At 48.6% G+C, this 24,416-nt stretch overlaps 1 protein-coding gene across 1 annotated transcript in view; it reads left to right on the top strand.

The window, feature by feature from the left end:
• The window catches only part of ARMH3 (armadillo like helical domain containing 3), a 318,191-nt gene that overhangs the window by 117,199 nt on the left and 176,576 nt on the right, over positions 1-24,416 (top strand). Inside the window, exons 17-19 of the mRNA XM_082267886.1 lie at positions 2,624-2,689; positions 6,064-6,133; positions 10,124-10,184. Coding sequence (XP_082124012.1) covers positions 2,624-2,689; positions 6,064-6,133; positions 10,124-10,184 — 197 coding nt within the window. The remainder of the gene's footprint in view (positions 1-2,623; positions 2,690-6,063; positions 6,134-10,123; positions 10,185-24,416) is intronic.

Consider the following 24,416-nt stretch of genomic DNA (forward strand, 5'->3'; position numbering starts at 1 on the left):
ACAATGTCAACAATTCTGTGTTTTTCTGTCAGTATGGGGTGCTGTGTGTACATTCATGAGGAAGAAGAATGAACCTAAATGATTTTAGCAAATGACTGCAATATAACAAAGAGTGAAAAATTTAAGGGGGTCTGAATACTTTCCGTACCCACTGTATATATATATATATATATATATATATATATATATATATATATATATATATATATACAAACATACACAGTATCCCACAAAAGTGAGTACACCCCTCACATTTTTGTAAATATTTTATTCTATCTTTTCATGTGACAACACTGAAGAAATGACACTTTGCTACAATGTAAAGTAGTGAGTGTACAGCTTGTATAACAGTGTAAATTTGCTGTCCCCTCAAAATAACTCAACACACAGCCATTAATGTCTAAACCGCTGGCAACAAAAGTGAGTACACCCCTAAGTGACAATGTCCAAATTGGGCCCAAAGTGTCAATATTTTCCAGCACTGCCTTAACCCTCTTGGGCATGGAGTTCACCAGAGCTTCACAGGTTGCCACTGGAGTCCTCTTCCCCTCCTCCATGATGACATCACAGTGCTGGTGGATGTTAGAGACCTTGCGCTTCTCCACCTTCCGTTTGAGGATGTCCCACAGATGCTCAATAGGGTTTAGGTCTGGAGACATGCTTGGCCAGTCCATCACCTTTACCCTCAGCTTCTTTAGCAAGGCAGTGGTCATATAGGAGGTGTTTGGGGTCGTTATGTTAGAATACTGCCCTCCGGCCCAGTCTCTGAAGGGAGGAGATCATGCTCTGCTTCAGTATGTCACAGTACATGTTGGCATTCATGGTTCCCTCAATGAACTGTAGCTCCCCAGTGCCGGCAGCACTCATGCAGCCTCAGACCATGACACTCCCACCACCATGCTTGACTGTAGACAAGACACACTTGTCTTTGTACTCCTCACCTGGTTGCCACCACACACGCTTGACACCATCTGAACCAAATAAGTTTATCTTGGTCTCATCAGACCACAGGAGATGGTTCCAGTAATCCATGTCCTTAGTCTGCTTGTCTTCAGCAAACTTTTTGCAGGCTTTCTTGTGCATCATCTTTAGAAGAGGCTTCCTTCTGGGACGACAGCCATTCAGACCAATTTGATGCAGTGTGCGGCGTATGGTCTGAGCACTGACAGGCTGACTCCCCACCCCTTCAACCTCTGCAGCAATGCTGGCAGCACTCATACGTCTATTTCCCAAAGACATCCTCTGGATATGACTCTGAGCACGCGCACTCAACTTCTTTGGTGGACCATGGCGAGGCCTGTTCTGAGTGTAACCTCTCCTGTTAAAACGCTGTATGGTCTTGACCACCGTGCTGCAGCTCAGTTTCAGGGTCTTGGCAATCTTCTTATAGCCTAGGCCATCTTTATGTAGAGCAACAATTCTTTTTTTCCGATACTCAGAGAGTTCTTTGCCATGCAATGCCATGTTGAACTTCCAGTGACCAGTATGAGAGAGTGAGAGCGATAACACCAAATTTAACACACCTGCTCCCCATTCACACCTGAGACCTTGTAACACTAACGAGTCACATGACACTGGGGAGGGAAAATGACTAATTGGACCCAATATAGACACTTTAACTTAGGGGTGTACTGACTTTTGTTGCCAGCAGTTTAGACATTAATGGCTGTGTGTTGAGTTATTTTGAGGGGACAGCAAATTTACACTGTTATACAAGCTGTACACTCACTACTTTACATTGTAGCAAAGTGTCATTTCTTCAGTGTTGTCACAGGAAAAGATAGAATGAAATATTTACAAAAATTTGAGGGGTGTACACTCTATTGTGAGATACTGTATGTATATTCTATTTCTAATAAAATGTTGATTTTATTTTTCTTGGGGGGGGGGGGGGGGTTGTATTTTGCTTGTAAAAGCCAGCAAGAAGGCCAAAAGATAAAGCCCCCGTTCACACTAAGGCGACCTGTGAGGCGACCTGGTCGCCTCACAGGTCGCTGTAGGTCGCCTTCCATAGGGAAGCTGCGGACCCGTTCGAATAGGAACGACACAAGTCGCTCCGACTTAGAAAAAGGGTCCGGAGCTTCTTTGGGGCGACCCGGAGCGACCGTCATAGACTTCAATGTTATGAAGTCCGTGCCGGCCACTCCAAGGTCGCGGCGCGCTGCTCGCACCGCGACCTCGGAGGTCGCCCCCCCCAAGTCGGATCGCCCCAGTGTGAGAGTTACAAGAGAGATACATGAGAAGACCAAAAATTAGAGATACAAAATAAATATAATTTGTGTGTTTGTGATCCTGTAGCAAAGAAAATAATAAATATCTTTGTGTAAGTAGAAGTTACAATATTGTCGTTATTTAATTTTTAGTTTTGTTATAGATTTATATTTTTAAGTATCCCCATAAAGGAAAGTATAATTTGTTTTTTGTACTTGTAGTACAGCCTTGTCCCCTTCTCTTCCATTAGCTGTGCTTACAGTAGGTTCTGTGCGTTCCTCGGCGGGGGATGTCATGTTCTTGCAGATTGTTTTGGGGGGGGGGGGGGGGGGTTACAGAATGTTCTTGCGCATTATTGTTGATGTGGATTCCAGTAACTGCAGTTAATGATTTGTACTTTCTCTGTCTCCAGGACCAATACGTCAACGCCTTTCTGCACGATGACAACATGAATTTCCGTGTCAACCTCCACAGAATGGTGAGTGCGATCTCCGTAGATTCTGTTCACATCTTCCAGCAGTTAATATTTGTCAATCATTTAGAATCAGACATGAACCTCTCCAAAAGACAAGTATGTGATACAATGGGGTCAATTCACTAACGTTTACCGTGACTCATTTGTGTGTGTTGAGGGCATGTGGCCTGGCATGGTTCAGGAAGGGGGAGGGGGGTGCACTCGCTGGTCCATTTCCTTTCCTGACCTGCCAGGCTATATGCTCGGATAAGGGTCTGATTTTTGGGGGGGCACACATTTTTTTTTTCCTTTTAGATCATGGCTGCTGGCATGTTTTCTTTACATTCAGCCGTCAGGTGGGGAACCCGCTGACAGCTGATGAGTCATCTGTTAAGGACGCGGCAGCTGGCTTCCCGGCCCGCTCCTTACCAACCAGCTTAATGCAATAAATTACCACATGAAAATATGTGTTAATTACCACATTATCGCAACTTTACTGCAGTCATTTTTTACCGCACAATTCTTAGTGAATTGAACATTTGCACAATTGTTTGCGCATTTTTCTCAGCGTCATTTAGGTCTTGGTGAATTGACCCCCCCATGCCTTCTGACTGTTGTTGCACCCTGGGAAGTTTTAGGAAATGCAGGGATGGGACTGGCAGTACTAGCAGAAAGGCAGGTGCAGGATGGGCACAAGATAGAGTCAGACGGTCCAGGTCGGCAACTAGCAAGCAGAGTTGGTACAAATGGCAAGCAGGAGAATCCTCAGGAATCAAGCCAGGGTCAGTAACAGTAGTAAAGATGATAACGCTGTTAAACGCAACTATCCGGTGTTTAGGCACGTTTTTGAGCCTCAAGCTTTTGTGGGAGTATAGTTTTGCTAAAAAAAATGCAAACGCGGCAAAACGATTTTGCAAAAATGCGCCATTGTGCAGCTAATGCTACTGCCGTTTTTAGAACCTCCACTGTGCATGAGGCCTAAATAGTTATGCTTTGGTGTGACAAAAATGCCTCGGTAACGTACCTGGTGGTGGAGCCTGAAGCGTTGGGGAAGGCCTTTCTTCCAGCCCCGCCTTTGGCGTCCCTGGTAACGTGACTGGAGTGGCACGACTGCCCGGTAAGTCTTTCGCTGGCAGGTGCTGATGTGCGTCAGAAACACAGGGACAGGACTGGCAACACTGGCAGGACTGGAGCCAGAGGAGAATGCAGGAGGTCAGGTGCAGGATGGACACAAGATGGAATCAGACGGTCCAGGTCGGCAACTAGCGAGCAGAGTAGGTACAAATGGTAAGCGGGAGAATCGTCAGGAATCAAGCCAGGGTCAGTAACAGCAGTAAAGATAACGCTGTTAAACGCAACTATTCGGTGTATAGGCACGTTTTTGAGCCTCAAGCTTTTGTGGGAGTATAGTTTTGCTAAAAAAATGCAAACGCGGCAAAACGCTTTTGCAAAAACGCGTCATTCTGCAGCTAATGCTACTGGCGTTTTTTAGAACCTCCAGTGTGCTTGAGGCCTCAATAGTTATGCTTTGGTGTGACAAAAATACCTTGGTAACGTACCTGGTGGTTGAGACTGAAGCTTTAGGGCAGGCATGTCAAACATGCGGCCCAGAACCCCAGGCAATGCGGCCCAATGCCCCCTGACAATTTTTTTTTTGCTGGGGAGGAAGCAAGTCGAGTTGGGGTCATGGCCACAGAGGCAGCCTCGGAGGGGATCATCCACTAGTTGTGGTAAATTAGTGCTGGGGGGAGGACAGCACAGGAAAGGCTCAACGGCGTTTTATTACTTGTATACCTTAACTAATAGTATATAGTATACAGTATTTCTGTACACTCAATGTGGCCCAGAGAAGCCAAAAGGTTGGACACCCATGCTTTAGGGGAAGGCCTCTCTTCCAGCCCCGGCTCTGGAGTACCTGCTAACGTGACTGGAGGGGCACGAGTAAGTCTTTCGCTGGCAGGTGCTGACGTGTGTCAGAAACGCAGGGATAGGACTGGCAACACTAGCAGAAGGACTGGAGCCAGAGGAGAAGTCAGGTGCCGGATGGGCACAAGATGGAGTCAGACGGTCCAGGTCGGCAACTAGCGAGCAGAGTTTGTACAAATGGTAAGCGGGAGAATCGTCCGGAATCAATCCGGAGTCAGTAACAGCTAGTCAGAAGCGTAATCCAGGGACAGGCTGAGGGTCAGTACAGGCGGCATTCAGACAAAGTCAAAGGCTGGATCAAGTCAGCAACAGGAGAACAGGAACTGGTAACAGGAACGTAATAGAACAGACGGCACTGACGCACTGCACTAGTTCAGACGAAGGGGCCCTGCGTGGCCCTGAAACGTTGCCATATGTGTACCCGTGTGACCATGTGAAAAAAAGCTTTGGATCCTTCTGAGGAATCCTTGGTGTGCTGATGACATTTCTACACTTTAAATAGCCCTTTGGGTCTGGCGCGCTCACGCTCCCATTCGTGCATGTGCACCCGCTAATCAGTCACGGGCAGGATTTTCTGAGGCTTGTGTATCTGTGCACATGAATATTCCTTTCCTGACAGCCTCCTACATTCTTCCTATTCAAAGGACAGAGTTGTGGTTCAGTGGGTCAGGTGGGACCCCCGAGGCTGTGATCATGAAATGGAAATGCTGCAAGTCTCTTTCTTTTGGGAATTACAACCCTGGGTGAACTGTGACCCCTGGAAAACCTTAATGGATATTGCATTCAATGTATCCTTTATAAATGGGGCAGTTTATCTGGCCAGGAAAGGAATAAAGGTCATTCATTCATTGTAGGGTAAAGTTAAAATAAAGCTCCTCTTATCCCCCTCAACAGTTAAAAAGAAAGCTACTTTTATTAAACTGGTTGTAAACCCTCCATATCCCCACTGAAGTGACCGGCCTCAGGTGATACACAGAGATGAAGCCTACATAAGTTGTACCTATTTATCTGCAGCCCTCCCTCCTCCACAGCCATTCAAAGTTCAGAATTGATACAGCTTGTCTGAACTTTTTGAAAGCAGGGGGCGGGCAACTAAAATCACACTCTGCAGAACTCTGTAAGGAGAGCTGATTGTAGGGAAGGGACACCCCCACACAGCACAAAGGGAGAGAGCTGAGGCTGTCAATCATAGGTTGTGTGTTGGAGCTCCCTCCCGTGTTACAATTCCTTCTCTTGGTGTTAGAAAAACTTGTCAGAAGTGAAGCAGAGGAAGGAGGCAGCACAGACCGAAATGACACTTGGTGCTCTGGATTGAGACAAGGACACACTATAAAGAGATGTGCTTTGTTCAGAGTTCATGTACTGAGGTTTGCGACCGCTTTGAAAAGGGAAGGATGTTGCTAAAGAGAAATTTCTGGATTTTTCCTCACATGTTGAAGATATTTTACTGTCTGTGATTTAAATCTTTGCAGCCAATGAGGCATCGGAAAAAGCCAACTGACAAGAATGTACCAAGCCGACCGCTGGTGTGTACCGTGCTGGGTGAGTTATGTATTCTTTTCCTCTATGGCAGTGGTCTCCAAACTGCGGCCCAGTGGCCAGATGTGGCTCTTTGTCTGGCCCTTGAGGCATTTTTCCTTCCACTGACACCAACGATGGGGCACTATTCCTCCCCCCTGATGCCAATGATGGGGCACTATTCCCTCCACCTACACTAATGATGGGATTCTATTCCCCCCACTGACACCAATGATGGGGCACTATTCCTCCCCCCTGATGCCAATGATGGGGCACTATTCCTCCCCCTGATACTAATGATGGGGCACTATTCCCCCCACTGACACCAATGATGGGGCACTATTCCTCCCACTGACACCAATGATGGGACACTATTCCTCCCACTGATATCAATGATGGGGCACTACTCCTCCCACTGACACCAATGATGGGACACTATTCCTCCCACTGATATCAATGAAGGGGCACTATTCCTCCCACTGACACCATGATGGGGCATTATTCCTCCCACTGACACCAATGATGGGGCACTATTCCTCCCACTGATACCAGTGATGGGGCACTATTCCTCCCACTGATACCAATGATGTGGCACTATTCCTCCCACTGACACCAATGATGGGACATTATTCCTCCCACTGACACCAATGATGGGACATTATTCCTCCCACTGACACCAATGATGGGACATTATTCCTCCCACTGACACCAATGATGGGGCACTATTCCTCCCACTGATACCAGTGATGGAGCACTATTCCTCCCACTGACACCAATGATGGGACATTATTCCTCCCCCTGATACCAATGATGGGGCACTATTCCTCCCCCCTGATACCAATGATGGGGCACTATTCCTCCCCCCTGATACCAATGATGGGGCACTCTTCCCCCCACCTACACCAATGATGGGACACTATTCCTCCCACTGACACCAATGATGGGACACTATTCCTCCCCCCTGATACCAATGATGGGGCACTATTCCTCCCACTGATACCAATGATGGGATACTATTCCTCCCACTGACACCAATGATGGGATACTATTCCCCCCCACTGATACCAATGATGGGGCCCTATTCCTCTCACTGACACCAGCTCGGCATTCCTGTGGAATTTCAGTATGATGCGATTTTCACCCCATTTATTTGAATGGGCTGAAATTGCACTGGATCGCACCAAAAGTAGTGCATGAACTACTTTTAAAAGCACACTGTAACCAGATCACATAGTACTGCAGTAGCATGTGATCTGGTGCAGGCATACGCACTGCATTTGTAATGTCATTAGGAATCTACTGACACCCACAGCGGACCTCACACACATTGCGATTGGAACATGGTGTGCAGTGCTGATTTGAACTGGCACTGATGGGTAAACTACAGTATATCTAACACAGCAGTCTCCAAACTGCAGCCCTTTGCTTGCCTTTAACTGGCCCATGGGGCAATATTCCATCCACTGACACCAACGATGTGGTGCTATTCCTCCCAATGACACCATGTAAAGAGTACAATTCCTTCGACAGAGCGCGATTCCTTCTATTGATACCAACGATGGGGCATAATTCCTTCCATTGACACCAACGATGGGACACAATTCCTTCCATTGACACCAACGATGGGGCACAATTGCTTCCATTGACACCAATGATGGGGCACAATTGCTTCCATTGACACCAATGATGGAGCACAATTGCTTCCATTGACATCAACGATGGGGCACAATTGCTTCCATTGACACCAACGATGGGGCACAATTCCTTCCATTGACACCAATGATGGGGCACAATTCCTTCCATTGACACCAACGATGGGGCACAATTCCTTCCATTGACACCAACGATGGGGCACAATTCCTTCCATTGACACCAACGATGGGGCACAATTCCTTCCATTGACACCAACGATGGGGCACAACTCCTTCCATTGACGCCAACTATGGGGCACAATTCCTTCCATTGACGCCAACTATGGGGCACAATTCCTTCCATTGACACCAACGATGGGGCACAATTCCTTCCATTGACACCAACCATGGGGCACAATTCCTTCCATTGACACCAATGATGGGGCACAATTCCTTCCATGGACACCAACGATGGGGCACAATTCCTTCCATTGACACCAACGATGGGGCACAACTCCTTCCATTGACACCAACGATGGGGCACAATTCCTTCCATTGACACCAACGATGGGGCACAATTCCTTCCATTGACACCAACGGTGGGGCACAATTCCTTCCATTGACACCAACGATGGGGCACAATTCCTTCCATTGACACCAACGATGGGGCATAATTCCTTCCATTGACACCAACGGTGGGGCACAATTCCTTCCATTGACAGCAACGATGGGGCACAATTCCTTCCATTGACACCAACGGTGGGGCACAATTCCTTCCATTGACACCAACGATGGGGCACAATTCCTTCCATTGACACCAACGATGGGGCACAATTCCTTCCATTGACACCAACAATGGGGCACAATTCCTTCCATTGACACCAACGATGGGGCAGTTCCTTCCATTGACACCAATGATGGGGCACAATTCCTTCCATTGACACCAACGATGGGGCAGTTCCTTCCATTGACACCAATGATGGGGCACTATTCCTTCCATTGACACTAGTCCTCCCTTTATAACCAAAGATACAGCATTGATTACTCCTAATGGACACCAAGACATTTTCTACTCCCAATGGCCCTAGTCCGGCCCCCCTTAAGTCTGAAGGGCATTAACTGGCCCTTTGTTGAGAACGTTTGGAGAACCCTGGTCCAACAAAGAAAAAGGAAACCATCCATGGTTGCGCGGGTGGCAGGGGCTTAATGGAATACCATATAAACCGCACAAATATATAATCTTTATTCATAAAGAACTAAACACATGTCCTTCAGCCCATCTAATTTGATCCATATTGCATCTCTAAACTCAGATTTAGAACAACAGTGTGCAAAACCCTTATCATGGGTTGTAATTGGCCCGCAACCCAAAGGTTAATTTTGAAGCTTACTCCAACCCAGAATCAATCATTTTGAGACTTGCTCTTCCTATTACTTGGTCCTTTTAGAAAGAACAAAACAAAACAAGCAAGGTGATATCAAGACTCCGCACCTGTCAGAAGGCAATGTAAAAATAACATACTACATTAGGTTGTTTTCATTACACCAAACTCATATAATCACCAGTGTGTCTAAAGGGATACTGACACTGCAACTTTCCTCATTAGAACACTGAAATTTGCTCAGGTGGTTATAATGACGTTTGCCCTAATTAAATGGAGGCCGGTCCTCCCATTCAGTCTGGCCAATAGGATGAGCATTCTGTTATGTGTTCAAAATTGCAACTGGACATCTTAGCAACTTGATTGCCTGTGCACATTACAGCTTACAATAGCCTTAAGAGAGAAGCACAACATCGTGAAGACAGTTTTTTCCTTAATATTCACCCCCTCCCCCCCACTTCTCTTTCTTAAGAGTGTAATCAAAAAGCAAAATGTAGATACAAAGTCCTATAGATAATTAAAATGATAAAAGACTGAGGTCGTTGCACACTAAGATCTATATCTAAATCATTGCATGAGGAAGTAGGAATCATCTGCAGCCTTTTCATGTTCTAGGGCAGAAAGGTGGAGATTCTCTTTAGGTTCCCCTTGTAGGGCTTATCTGTAATGAGCTCATTCAGAGAAACACAAGCAGCCCGGTCCTCTTATGATTATTTTTAGCAGCTTCTGTTGCCATGGTAATCCCCCCCCCCCCCATCCTTTTCCACACTGATAAAAGCCCGGAGTTTAGAACTGTAATCCAGTCCTTAGGTTGTCTTCATTCAAGTAAATCAGAGCAGAAAGCCATAGGTATTACCACCAGGATAATAAGCCCACCCTAGTGTGCCCCATGCCAGATGGTGCCTGTGACCTGCTTTAACGGCTGTTATTTCAAAGGTGGGGGGGGGGGGGGGTTGGTGGTAATGATCGGTGTCAGATACTCATTCCTTGCTCTCTTTCAGATCTGATGGTGGAATTCATAATAACCCACATGATGAAGGAGTTTCCTATGGATCTCTATATGTAAGTCACAATGAGATATTAACAAACAATAACATGGCTTTATATGGAATAGCGTTTACCTACATGTTTGAAAATGCTTTGCGGACATTGGATTTGAAATATGAAGCTAGGATAGCACTTAAGGCATGCCTTTTGCATGATGGTGGTGTACAAGCCTAAAGTAGACTACAGATGGTGGCATACAATCCTGTGGTGGCATGCAGACCTCCTATGTTTATTTAGAGTCCTACAGCGGCCTATATACTTCATATTGTGGCCTTCAGAGCTCAGATGGCGGCATACAATTCTGTGGTGGCCCCCAGACCTCATATGTTGACTTAGGGGATCCTACAGTGGCCTACATACCTCAGATGGTGGCATACAATCCTGTGGTGGCCTGCAGGCCTCGTATGTTGATTTAAGGGTCCTACAGTGGCCCACATACTTCAGATGTTGTCCTTCAGAGAGCTCAAATGGTGGCATACAATTCTGTGGTGGCCTACAGACCATATATGTTGACCCATGCCCCGTACACACGTACCGATTGTCGGCCGTAAATATTCGGCCAACGTCCGATCGGCCGATTGTCGGCTTGTTAGTATGATGCTTCCGACAACCGACTGCGACTTTTCGGCCGAACAAGGTCTGCATGCTATAAAATTTTTGTAGGCTAACACCAGAACGGCCGATTGTTCGTCAGTCAGTACAGATTTCGGCCGACAAAAGCCAGATGAGCAAGACTGGGCATGCTCAGAGAAGAAAAAACACACGGAAAGTTAACCATCACATGACATCACTTCTGAAGGTTGTTGTTGGCCGACAAAATTCGTGTGCAGTCTTGAGCACTTTTCAACCAACACGACAGCACTGGACAAAAGACGGCCGATCGTTCGGCCGACAATCGGTACGTGTGTACGGGGCATTAGGATCCTACAGTGGCCTACATACCTCAGATGGTGACCTTTAGAGCTCTGATGGCTGCATACAATCCTGTGGTGGCCTATAGACCTCAGATGTTGACTTGGAGCCTACAGTGGCCTACATGTATAAGATGGTGGCCTTCACAGCTCAGGTGGTGGCATACAACCCTGTTGGGTTTGATTTATGAAGCTAGGATAGCACTTAAGGTATGTCTTTAAAATAAAAATGGTTTACAAATTTACAGCAGCCAACAGATGGTGGCGTACACTCATACAGTATCCTCAAGAGTTCAGATGGTGGTGCTAAGGTCCTACAGTAGCCTACAGAGCTCAGATAGGGGCCCTTAGAGTTAAGATGGTGGAGTACAATTGTACAGTAACCTAAAGACCTCATATAGTGGCCTTGTCAGGATCTGTGTCATTACATGGGTCACCTGCTGGTGGCACTGTTGTTGCTGGAACTGAGGGGCGCAGTTCCAGGGCCCACCAGCGGGTGTCTCCCAGCAGCTGGACTGTTCTTTTAATTAAGCTGCACCTGAGGAGGACTGCTGAGGGAATATAAGCCCGCCCTTCACTGAGGCTCAGTGCTTCAGTATTTTCTCTGCTAGCCGTGTCCCTGTCTGAACCTGTATCCTGAAACCTGTATCCTGATCCTGAGTCCTGTTCCCTGCATCCTGCTTCCTGTACCTGGTTCCCTGCTTTCCTTGTCTCCTGTCCAGGGCCAGATTAACATAGGGGCTATTGGAGCTGCAGCTCCAGGCCCCTACCTTAATATAGGCCCCGGGTTGGCCATATTCACTGTTACCGCTCTTCTGTCACTTGTAAACACAGAAGTCTGGCTTCTATGCTCGCTTCCCCAGGCAGCTCCCTCAGAACCTCCCCACACAGCACGAAGGCCGGACAAGGAGGGACAGTTGCCGATGCATGGATGTGTTTATGGGCTTCAGAGACAGCATCCCATGTTGAACTAGGCATGCATGGCTGCACCCTTCCTCCTCTGGGTGCATGCCAAGGCACGGCCCTTAAGGCCCTTCAAAATCCTCAGCACCAAGCCCATGATGCTCTTAATCCGGCCCTGCTCCTGTCCCTGTCCTGTCCTGCTATTGTTTGCTCCATCCCTTTGTATATAGTTTGTTAGGTTCTATTGGGGTTTTGTACTGTTATCATTTATATTTTGTTTACTTGTTTATGGTCACTGGTGTTGGTATTGGAGTGTGTCATTTTGCTTAATAAACTTATTTACATCTTTATCCATCTGGGTCCTGATTCCTTGGTGCAGCCAACTGATCTGATCACCCTTGCTGGATGCCTGCATGTGGTATCCCTGACAGAATACTGAAGCCACTAACGATCAGATCGGTTGCACCTGGGAATTAGGAATTTTCTGGTTGTTGCAAGATGCAGTCAGAGGAGGTCTTTTATTTTTCTTTGCTTGTAACAGAAGACAGGGAATATTGTCGCCAAATTTTGAAAACTTACACTAGCGAGCAGTTGTTGGAATGCATCCGTCTGGCCCACTCGTTTGTTGACAAAGGCAGAGTTTTGTTCAAAGAGATTCAGCCACTTATTCAGCTCTGTGCAGAGTTGGCTTTATCTAATACCCCTAAGGGTGGTGATGATTATTCTCCTCCTTTTAGTGTCTCTCAGGTGGTATCTCTTGTGTGGCTCTTGGAAGATGATAAACCCTATTTTATTGAACATTATTCAGTGTATTCTCCAGAGGCCCTGTTGGATTGCATGAATGCTGTATATTCTCTAATCAGACAAGGGGGTTGTAAATTGAGTTTTGTTCAGGCCTTATTGCAAACCTGGTCAGATCTTTCCAATTTAGCATCAGCTAACTCACACCAATCCACTTCTGCCTCTGGACACCAGTTTTCTCAAAGTTTATCCTCTCCGTTACCCGTAGCAACCACAGCTGCAGTTAGGTATGGTTTGCTTTCCACTGCTTGTTCATATCCTGGCTTAACGAGTTGCACTTTTCCTGCATTTAACTCTGTGAAAACTTCCTCTACTACTCTGTTGCCTCTAGCAACCTCTCAGAAATTCTCCTCTGTAACTGTTTCTCCTTTTCCACCATCTCCCTATACTGCCATTTCGCTTCCATCTACTTCACAATCTATTCATAGCCCTGCAACCACTAGCAAGATTTCTGTATCTAAACCTAAAAAGAAAAGGAGATTTTTCCCAACACATACAATTATACCTGTTACCCAGCCTGCTGATCCAGTGCCCGCTGATCTGGTGCCTCCTACTGAGCCTGTTGATCCAGTGCCCACTGATCCGGTGCCTCCTACTGAGCCTGCTGATCCAGTGCCCGCTGTTCTGATGCCTGTTGTTCCAGTGCCTGCTGATCCAGTGCCCACTGATCCGGTGCCTCCTACTGAGCCTGCTGATCCAGTGCCCACTGTTCTGATGCCTGCTGTTCCAGTGCCCGCTGATCTGGTGCCTCCTACTGAGCCCGCTGATCCAGTACCTGCTGTTCCGGTGCCCGCTGATCCGGTGCCTCCTACTGAGCCTGCTGATCCAGTGCCCACTGATCCGTTGCCTTCTACTGAGCCTGCTGATCCAGTGCCCGCTGTTCTGATGCCTGTTGTTCCAGTGCCCGCTGATCCAGTGCCCACTGATCTGGTGCCTCCTACTGAGCCTGCTGATCCAGTGCCCACTGTTCTGATGCCTGCTGTTACAGTGCCCGCTGATCTGGTGCCTCCTACTGAGCCTGCTGATCCAGTGCCTGCTGTTCTGATGCCTTCTGATCCAGTGCCCGCTGATCTGGTGCCTCTTACTGAGCCTGTTGATCCAGTGCCTGCTGTTCTGATGCCTGCTGATCCAGTGCCCGCTGATCTGGTGCCTCTTACTGAGCCTGTTGATCCAGTGCCCACTGATCCGGTGCCTCCTACTGAGCCTGCTGATCCAGTGCCCGCTGTTCTGATGCCTGTTGTTCCAGTGCCTGCTGATCCAGTGCCCACTGATCCGGTGCCTCCTACTGAGCCTGCTGATCCAGTGCCCACTGTTCTGATGCCTGCTGTTCCAGTGCCCGCTGATCTGGTGCCTCCTACTGAGCCCGCTGATCCAGTGCCTGCTGTTCCGGTGCCCGCTGATCCAGTGCCTCCTACTGAGCCTGCTGACCCAGTGCCCACTGATCCGGTACCTTCTACTGAGCCTGCTGATCCAGTGCCCGCTGTTCTGACGCCTGTTGTTCCAGTGCCCACTGATCCGGTGCCTCCTACTGAGCCTGCTGATCCAGTGCCCACTGTTCTGATGCCTGCTGTTACAGTGCCCGCTTGTCTGGTGCCTCCGACTGAGCCTGCTGATCCAGTGCCTGCTGTTCTGATGCCTGCTGATCCAGTGCCCGCTGATCTGGTGCCTCTTAATGAGCCTGTTGATCCAGTGCCCACTGATCCGGTGCCTCCTACTGAGCCTGCTGATCCAGTGCTCGCTGTTCTGATGCCTGTTGTTCCAGTGCCCGCTGATCCAGTGCCCACTGATCCGGTGCCTCCTACTGAGCCTGCTGATCCAGTGCCCACTGTTCTGATGCCTGCTGTTCCAGTGCCCGCTGATCTGGTGCCTCCTACTGAGCCCGCTGATCCAGTGCCTTCTATTCCGGTGCCCTCTGATCCAGTGCCTCCTACTGAGCCTGCTGATCCAGTGCCCTTTGATCCGGTGCCTTCTACTGAGCCTGCTGATCCAGTGCCCGCTGTTCTGATGCCTGTTGTTCCAGTGCCCACTGATCCGGTGCCTCCTACTGAGCCTGCTGATCCAGTGCCTGCTGTTACATTGCCCGCTGATCTGGTGCCTTCTACTGAGCCTGCTGATCCAGTGCCCACTGATCCGGTGCCTCCTACTGAGCCTGCTGATCCAGTGCCTGCTGTTCTAATGCCTGCTGGTCCAGTGCCCGCTGATCCGGTGCCTGCTGATCCAGTGCCCGCTGTTCTGGTGCCCGCTGTTCTGGTGACCACTACCCAGTCTGCTGACCCAGTGCTTGCTGTTCCAGTGCCCGCTGACCCAGTGCCTGCTGTTCCGGTGCCTGCTGATCCGGTGTCTCTTACTCAGCCCGCTGATCCGGTGCCAGCTGATCCCGTGCCCGCTGTTCTGGTGACCACTACTGTGCCTGCTGATCATGTGCCTGCTGATCATGTGTCTGCTGATCATGTGTCTGCTGATCCTGTGCCTGCTGATCCTTTGCCTGCTGACCCAGTGCTTGCTGTTCCAGTGCCCGCTGACCCAGTGCTTGCTGTTCCGGTGCCTGCTGACCCAGTGTTTGCTGATCCAGTGCCTGCTGAGCCACGGTCTGCCGCCCTGTTTGATGTGCCACTGTCTGTTGCCCAGCCTGGTGTGCCACTGCCGGATATCCTGCATGCCGCTGGCGCTCCCCTGCTTGATGTCCAGCTTGCCTTCAGTCCCAGTGTTGGGACATGTGTTGCAATGAGGGCAGGTGTATCCCTAATGTTACGCCTCTTCAGGAACTTGACCTGTGGGGTGCCAAGACGGCTTCCAGACCCTGGTGGTGGGGCGCATGATCAATTGCTGGACTCTGGTGGCACGCCTTCCGGCAAGTTAAAGGACTTTGGCCTAGAGAGTGCTAGAAGACCCGCAGACATGGAGGGGAGACCTTTTTGGACTTTTGGGGTAGAAGCACAATGGAGCGTCCGGAGGCCGCTCCTTAAAGGGGGGGAACTGTCAGGATCTGTGTCATTACATGGGTCACCTGCTGGTGGCACTGTTGTTGCTGGAACTGAGGGGCGCAGTTCCAGGGCCCACCAGCGGGTGTCTCCCAGCAGCTGGACTGTTCTTTTAATTAAGCTGCACCTGAGGAGGACTGCTGAGGGAATATAAGCCCGCCCTTCACTGAGGCTCAGTGCTTCAGTATTTTCTCTGCTAGCCGTGTCCCTGTCTGAACCTGTATCCTGAAACCTGTATCCTGATCCTGAGTCCTGTTCCCTGCATCCTGCTTCCTGTACCTGGCTCCCTGCTTTCCTTGTCTCCTGTCCCTGTCCTGTCCTGCTATTGTTTGCTCCATCCCTTTGTATATAGTTTGTTAGGTTCTATTGGGGTTTTGTACTGTTATCATTTATATTTTGTTTACTTGTTTATGGTCACTGGTGTTGGTATTGGAGTGTGTCATTTTGCTTAATAAACTTATTTACATCTTTATCCATCTGGGTCCTGATTCCTTGGTGCAGCCAACTGATCTGATCACCCTTGCTGGATGCCTGCATGTGGTATCCCTGACAGGCCTGCAGACCTTTAGTTGGTGTCCTAATTTCTTCAGTGGCCTGCCGAGCCCAGGTGGGAGCCTTCAGAGCTAGGATGTTGGAGTACAATCCTGCAGTAGCCTAAAGACCTTTGATGTTGTCCTAAGGTGCTAAAGTGGCCTACAGAGCTCAAATGGGGGGCTTCAGAGCTAAGATAATGGAGTACAATTGTACAGTAGCCTTAAGACCTCAGATGGTTGTCTGCAGACCTTAGATGGTGTCCTAAGGTCCTACAGTACCCCTCAGAGCTAGGATAGTGATGTAAATTCCTACAGTAGCCTAAAGACCTCAGGTTGTCTACAGCCCTACAGTGGCTGTAGATTGGTGTGCAATTTTACAAGAATAGAAGTAGACCTCATATGGACACCTAATTGATGGGGAAACAAACAGGAAGTGGAATATACATATCAACTAACTCATTTCTTCAAGAGGTACCATCCTAATAATAACACAAATACAGAATGCTCCCAAACAGGCACAAAAAAGGGAACTTTGAATGTACTTCAAGGGAAAATAGTATCTGAAAATTCCTACAACTGTAATATACCATAATTATCTCTTCACAAATCTGAACTTTTAATATATCATTAAAAATATATTATTGTACAGTTTATAAAATATGCAATAAAACGTATTTTGAAGAAATCGCCAACAATAATTGATTTACTTTTACCAATACAGATTCAACAAGATTGTGTATATCAAGGTCCCTAATTTGACCTATTTTGCAGTCAAATTGGTGCTTCCTTTAGGATTGGGTCATTGATATGTACAAGTTCCATAGGATCATTGAATAAAATATCAGCAAGTAGTTTCACTTCACTACCACAATACATATTTATACGTTGCGGATTTGAAGTCGTTTACTGGGGTTATGGATGAAGCTATCAGCCAAAACTCCAGTATTTTGCTTTTTCAGCCAGCAATTCTCTCTCATTAAAATGATCAGAGCGGCTAATTAGCCACTGGATCGCTTTCAGAAGCAGCTGGAGGGGTTGTTAAACCCACCAACAACCCCCACCCCCCTTTCCGCCGCTCGCTGGTGTTTCTTGGGCTTACCTTTCTTACCGGCGAGCCCAGGAAATGATTGGATGGTTTGCGCGGATGGCCATAGAGGTGAACAGACATCTCTGATGACCTCTGTGATCTTGAAGGACCGGAGCAATGTCTTGGGCGGCAGTAAACAATTTCTTTTTTATCTTTTTCTTTTAAAGGTAGAGGAGAGATCTGGGGTCTTATAGACCCCAGATATCTCCATAAAGAGGAGCTGTCATCATTTATTTATATTACAAGGGGTGTTTACATTTCTTGTAATATAAATAAAAGTGCTAAAAAAAAAATTAAAGGGATAGTGTAAAAAAAGAAAAAAAAAAATGAAAGCGCTCCCATCCCTCCATGCTTGCATGCAGAAGTGAGCGAATGCGTAAGTCACACATGCAAATGTAAATGGTGTTCGCGCCACATGTGTGAGGTATCCCCCAGTGTTGATGTAGGCTCCCCAGCCCGTGGAGGGGTCCTGTAGGGTTTCAAAAATGCAAATCTCTTCATTCCCGGGTTTCGGCACCAAAAAAAAAAAATGCAAATCTCTGATCCCAGAATCTCAGACTGATTGGATGATGTGGAGAGGACGGAGTGATGTCACACTCTCCCCCTTATTAAATCAGAGACTGCATTGCATTCATTCCAAAAATGCAAGGCATTCTCTGAATGCTGCCTGTGCTGAGCGGCCCATCTCTTGTATTCTTTGCAGCAGGCCAGTCGCTCAGCATGAAATACGGAAAAAAGTGGAGATCACAGTAGTAGAGTTGTAGTTGTGGTGTCCATACAGCGATTTCCAGCTTCTAGGGCTGGTATATGCATAGTTACATTGGTCAAGGCTGGAACAATGTAACTACAAGTATACAAGGCCTGGAATTCATCTTTAAATCGATTCTGCAGCCTTTTTGAAAAAAATAAAAAATTGTGAGTTAAAAATTATAATAAATGGAAAACTATAATAAAAGGACACTCGCCTAACCAGGGGTCCAGCGCCATGCTCACCTGAACTTCTTCTTTGTCAATGTTTGGGTCCAGGCGCCGGCATGTTTACTGTGGCCATTTCTTGCGGCTTAACAGCCAGCTGCCCACCTTTGTGAATAGTCCCGCAGCCTTCTAGGATCTGTGACGTGTCCCAGAAGGTTGCGGGTGGTGGGGGCATGGGAGCTTCCAGTGGATTGCCACGGCGATCTGACCGGTACAAAAAAAGTGCCAAAAACAGGCAAAAGAACTGTTTTGCATTTAAATAAAATCCCTGACCTTTTCCAAAAACAAAGTGGCTGAAAAACGCATAGATGTGAACCAGGCCAAAAGGAGGGCATAAAGGGGAACTTCCCTTTTAGGGTGTAGTTCTGATTTAATACACTTCTGATCCTCCTATTGCATATTGATTTAGATGTTCTATACGTGAGGGCTCGCCCGATCTCAGGCACCAGGTCACCATGGCGACAAGAAATTGCATCCTGGCGCCTGGTCTGCCACCCGAATGCTTCAGGGGTTATGTTATTTTAGACCCTGGGTGTCTCATTAACTACTCCCGCCCGCTGTATAGAGAAATGACAGTGGGCAGGATCCTCTCTCGTTTTGGGACGACGTCATATGACGTTACCCCTGTCTCGCTGCGCTTGCGCATCCGAGGAGGGCTCTGCGATTGCAGGCATGGTGCGCTCGAAATCACTGCGCCCCTGTGGGCGCACAAGCGTGGTAAGACTGGGACAACGTCATATGACGTCGTCCCAGAACGAGAGAGGATCCCTCCCGCCGTCATTTGTCTACCGATCTCGGTAAAAAGCCAATGACGCGGCTCTTTACCCAAGTGATCGGTTGTGTCCAATCACAGCTGATCACATGTAAACAAGAAAATACAGTTTATTGGCTCTCCTCACCTCACACTGACAGTGTGAGGAGAGGAGAGCCGATCAGCGGCATCTCCTCATAGGGGAGACCTGTACTGATCATCAGTGCAGCCCCAACAGTATCCAGCAGTGATACCAGTAAGTGAACATCAGTGATGCAAGTCAGTGCCACCTATCATTGCCTATCGGTGCTGCATATTACTGCCTCCTCATCAGTGCCCTTTAGTTCTGTCTCAGCAGCGCAGCCTCATCAGTGCCCTTTAATGTTTTCAGGGGTTTTACTCAAACCTGTTTACGGTCCCCAGGAAGGAATGCAAGGTGCGTCCAATTCTGGACCTCAAGGCGCTGAACTACTTTGTGCGGGTGCAGATATTTCAGAATGGAGTCCATTAGCAGAGGGGTGGCTTCCCTACATCAGGGGTATTTTCTTGCCTCCATCGATATCAAGGATGCTTGCCTTCACAATCCAATATGTGTCGGTCACCAGCGCTTCCTCCGCTTTCCCGTGGCAGAGGAACATTATCAGTTTGTGGCGTTACCCTTTGGTCTCGCCTCTGCTCCTCGGGTCTTCATGAAAGTGTTGGCCCTGGTGCTAGCTTTGTTAGGTCAGCAAGGGATTGTGGTCCCTGGGCTACTCGGATTACCTTTTTCTGTGAGCAGAGTCTCCTACTGCGCTGGTGGAAAAACTGGAGATCACCATACGGACTCTGACGGAGTTTGGCTGGATTTGGAATCTTCAGAAGTTTGCCTTGGTTCCTTCCATGAAGCTAGACTATTTGGGTCTGACTCTGGACTCAGCACCTTAGCCAGGGCTCAGTGCTCTAGCCAGGACTCAGAGCCTTAGCCAGAGTACTCCTTCCTCTGGACAAACTCCAGAAACTGCAGGCTGCAATTTGCCTCCTGCTGTCCAGCAGATGGTCATCCCACCGGACTTGCATGCGGTTGCTGGGCCTGATGTTGTCAGTGGCTCGGATCTTGATCTTCCTTCAACAGGGGGTTGAACAGAAATTGGCCTTGAGTACCATCAAGGGCCAGGTGTCGGCTTGGGCGGTCGTCTTCCAGTGACCCTTGGCTACACACTCCCTGGTGTGTACCTTTCTTCATGGTGTTCGACATGGGGGTTCCTCCGGTCTCTGTTGCCGCATTCAGACCTCAGTTTGGTGCCTCCCTTTGAGAATCTTTGGGAGATTCCCTTGCTTACGCTGCCTCAGAAGGTGGCTTTTTTTGGTGGCTATCACCTCTGTATGCAGGGGTGCGGAAGTGTCTGCGTTATCCTGTTGTTTATCTGTTGTTCACCTTACTTGGTTAATCTCGGAGATAAGGTGGTTCTTTGCCTCTGTCTGTCCTTCCTTCCAAAAGTTGTCTCTGATTCCCATTTGAATGAGGACATTGTGTTGCCTTTCCTGTGTCCCAGGCCAAAACATCCGAAGGAAATTGCCTTGCATGCCTTGGATGTGGTTCTGGCAAAAAGGGTGTACCTGACAGCTACGGAGTCTTTCAGTAAGTCAGACTCACTATTTGTGCTTACGTATGGGCCTTGGAAAGGGTTTTCCGTTTCCTCTGTGACCATTTCCAGATGGATCAGACAGACGTTGATTCAGACCTATTCCTTTAGGGGTCAGATTCCTCCTTTCCCTGTCAAGGTACAGTCTACTTGGGCGCTCAGTGCCTCCTGCGCCTTCCGTCATCAGGCGTCGGTGACGTAGGTTTGCAAGGTGGCCACCTGGTCGTCGGTGCACACTTTCACAAAGTTCTATAAAGTGGATGTGTTGGCACCTGCGGATGCTTCTTTTGGCTGCAAGGTTTTGCAGGCTGCTGTTTAGAGGACCTGGTCTTCTTTAAGGGTGTATTGTTTTTTTTTTTTTTTCAGATGGGCTCCAGTTGTTTTGGTTGAGCTTCTGTTGCCTGGTTGGCTACTGTTAAGCCTTGAATTTTTTGCTGTTCCCACCCCTCATGTTTAAGACTGATTTGGAACGTCCTAATGGTTCGGAAGATCAGGAGCTGTGTGTCCATCAATGAACGAAAGAGAAAATGCTGTTTTTGACTTACCGTAAAATCTATTTCTCTGATGTTCATTGACGGACACAGCACCCGCCCCTCTATGGAGTTGTATTTTCTTCTGACACTGCTTGTAACAAAACCTAGAGTACCTATAACAGGGAGAGGGGAGTATACCCCCTGGGACTGCCCATAGGCATATCCAGACTTTTTTCCTGCCTAGTGTCCTACTCCTGTAGTGGGCAGTATAACCCAATGGTTAAGACCAGAAGCTGTGTCCATCAATGAACATTAGAGAAATGGATTTTACGGTAAGTCAAGAATCCCGTTTTTTCCGTATATTTAGCAAAAAATAAAAAAAACACAGCTGTGATTAAATACAACAAAAAGAAAGCTCTGTGTGAATAAAATAATAAAAATGTCATATGAGTACAGTCATGCAGGACCGCGCAATTGTCATTTCAAAGTGCGCTGAAAGCTGAAAATTGGCCTGGGCAGGAACAGGGTAAATTTGCCCGATATTAAGTCAGTTAAAGAGAACCTGTCACCAAAAAAAAAATCATCACTTTTGAACTTCTTCTGTTCATTGACATACACAGCTCCATATTATTCACCAAAGGGTTATGCGGCCCTCTACGGGAGTAGGGATAGGCAGACAGCTCAAAAGCTTGGCTACGCCCCGCGTGTCATCCTCAGCTGGCATAATCCCCCTCTCTGCTTACAGATACTCCATTTTTGTTTGCCTAGTTCAGAGTATGACCTAGTCTCCCTGCCGGCCCTAGGTCTTGGCATTTTTGTCTTTTTGCTGTTTGTTTTTGGATCCAGGTTTTTTCCTGTGGAGCTCTTCTAGCAACTGCCGGGATGAGGGACGGGCTGGACAATTGCAGTTCCAGTGGTCCCCTCAGCCCGGCCAGTGAGCGAGCATGCAGACTGTAGCTCCGTGCTCGGTCGGCCACGACATAGTCCCACTGGACGGGGGCTTGCCCACGAGTTAGACGTCACACAAGGTCGCATATGACCGGGTCTTGGCCTGAGTCGCAGCGTTCCTTCTGTTCGACAGTTCCCCCATTTTGGTGGAGTGGAGGTTTCTGTCTTGGGAGTGTTAAGCGCCCGATGTGCTGGATCGAAAATAGGGGGCCCCCTCCTCTCCTTCCCTGGATACGGTGTGGAGCACGGGTCCTACCTGATGTGATTGGTCCCTCTGGGGTTATCTCCCCCCCCCACAGGGTGGCATTGAGCTGGCTCTGTTTATGGGGGGGAGGGGATGGTTGATGCCCAGACTGTAAGTGCCCTTGGCCGTGGTGCGCTGTTGCCCTTGGTGGGCCTGCTATGGAGTGGGTGGAATTTATGGGTCCCCGTGGGACAGCTGGTGGACCATGGGGGGTGGGTGGCCCAATGCCCGCGGGTCTGAATACCAAGCGGTTGGGCAGGCCAAAAATTTTACCTGCGGCTTACAAGCTGGAATTTGTATGGGGTGGCCACAGTTGCGGCAGCTAAAGCCACCATTGTACCCTGGGACATTTGTCTTCCCTCCGCTCCCCTAGCTAGTCGTGGGTTTCCCCCAGATCACGCTTTCGTGGCAGAGTGGCCGAAAATTTAGGCCGCGGCTTTGCAGCCTACCGGGCTGCATGGCCGCAAATTTAGGCCACGCATGAGAAAATTTAGGCCACGGTTTAGTGGCCTACTTAGGCTCCCCCTTCTGGTAGGACGGCTGTTTGGGGGGGGAGGGTCCCAGGCAGGTTTTGCTGACATGGCTCTGTGGGGTATCCACTTTTCCCAGTGGTCATGGCCCTCCGTATTAGTGGCGGGTGGGCCTCCCATAGGGCAGTCCGTTTGCGGCCTCCTTGAAAGGGTGCCTGCCGGGGACCCCTTTGCGAGGTACTGTTGGTGCCCCCCCCCATTTGCGGGCCTTAGTCAGCGCCCCCTGTGGGGGGCTTGAGTCGCTGACCCCCTGTGCGGGATATGGATGGCGTTGGCTCAGCGAATGCACCCCTCCCCCTCCTGTCCCTGCATCTGGTTTGGGTGCTGAGGATGGGATCACCCTACGGGGATCTGTGTCCACGTTTCCCTGACCTGTTAGACAGTGAGGATGATTCCTCCATGGCTTCTGTGCTGCGCAAAAAAGGTGCTGGTAGATGCACTGATTGCATCAGTGCTGGAGCCATTTATGTTGGCGGATGCAGCCGAGGCTGCTCTGCGGACATATCTGTTCCGTTAGTCACCCACAGGCCGTCCTGTGTGTTTATGGGTTTCTGTTATCCAGCTTATTTTAACAATTGTGTCTATAGGTGCTGGGTGCGGCCAATACGACCCTTGATGGTCCCAAGACGCTTTGCTGTCCGGTATCTCTTTGAGGAGTCGCTTCTGAGGAAGTGGATGGTCCCACCGGCGGTGGGTTTACCCTATTTCCAGGTTGACTAAGGAAACCATGTTTCGGGTGGTTGAATTCCCGGCTTTTAGGTATCAGGCTAACCGGCGGGCAGAATCGCTAAGGCCCGTCACATATTTACTTTTTCAAAGTTTTACATATTGGATGTTTTGCCATCTGCGATTGCCTCCTTTTGGCTGCAAAAGTCTGCGGGCTGCGATTTAGAGGGTCTGTTTTTTCCCCTCTTGAGGGTGTATTTCAGGTTGGGCTCCTGTTCTAGTTGAGCTACTATTACCTGGATTGACTTGTGTTTGGCCTTGGGTTTGTTTTGCCCACCCCTCATGTTTGGCACTGCTTTGGGACGTCCCTATGGTGAAGAATATCTGCCAATGAACGGAAGAGAAAATAGGATTTTTGTTCTCACCGTGAAATCCTTTTCTCTTCTGTTCATTGACAGACACGGCTCCATATTCTTCACCATAAGGACGTCCCAAAGTAGTGCCAAACATGAGGGGTGGGCACCACCCACCCCTCTAAGGAGTTTTTTATGCTTCTGTTACTGCTTGCTACAAAACTGAGTATCTGTAAGCAGAGAGGGGGATTATGCAAGCCGAGGACGGCCCGCGGGGCGTAGCCAAGCTAAAAAATGATGAGGGAACAGGTGCCACTGGGCCAGGAAGATGAGGGAATTGGCGTCACTGGGACAGGAAGATTAGGGAACGAGTGCCACCGGGAGAGGAAATGGGTGTCACCGGGAGAGGAAGATGAGGGAATGGTGTCACCGGGAGAGGAAATGGGTGTCACCGGGAGAGGAAGATGAG

Source organism: Pelophylax lessonae (genome assembly GCF_965119305.1).
Source record: "Pelophylax lessonae genome assembly, chromosome: 9".
Taxonomy (NCBI): Eukaryota; Metazoa; Chordata; class Amphibia; order Anura; family Ranidae; genus Pelophylax; species Pelophylax lessonae.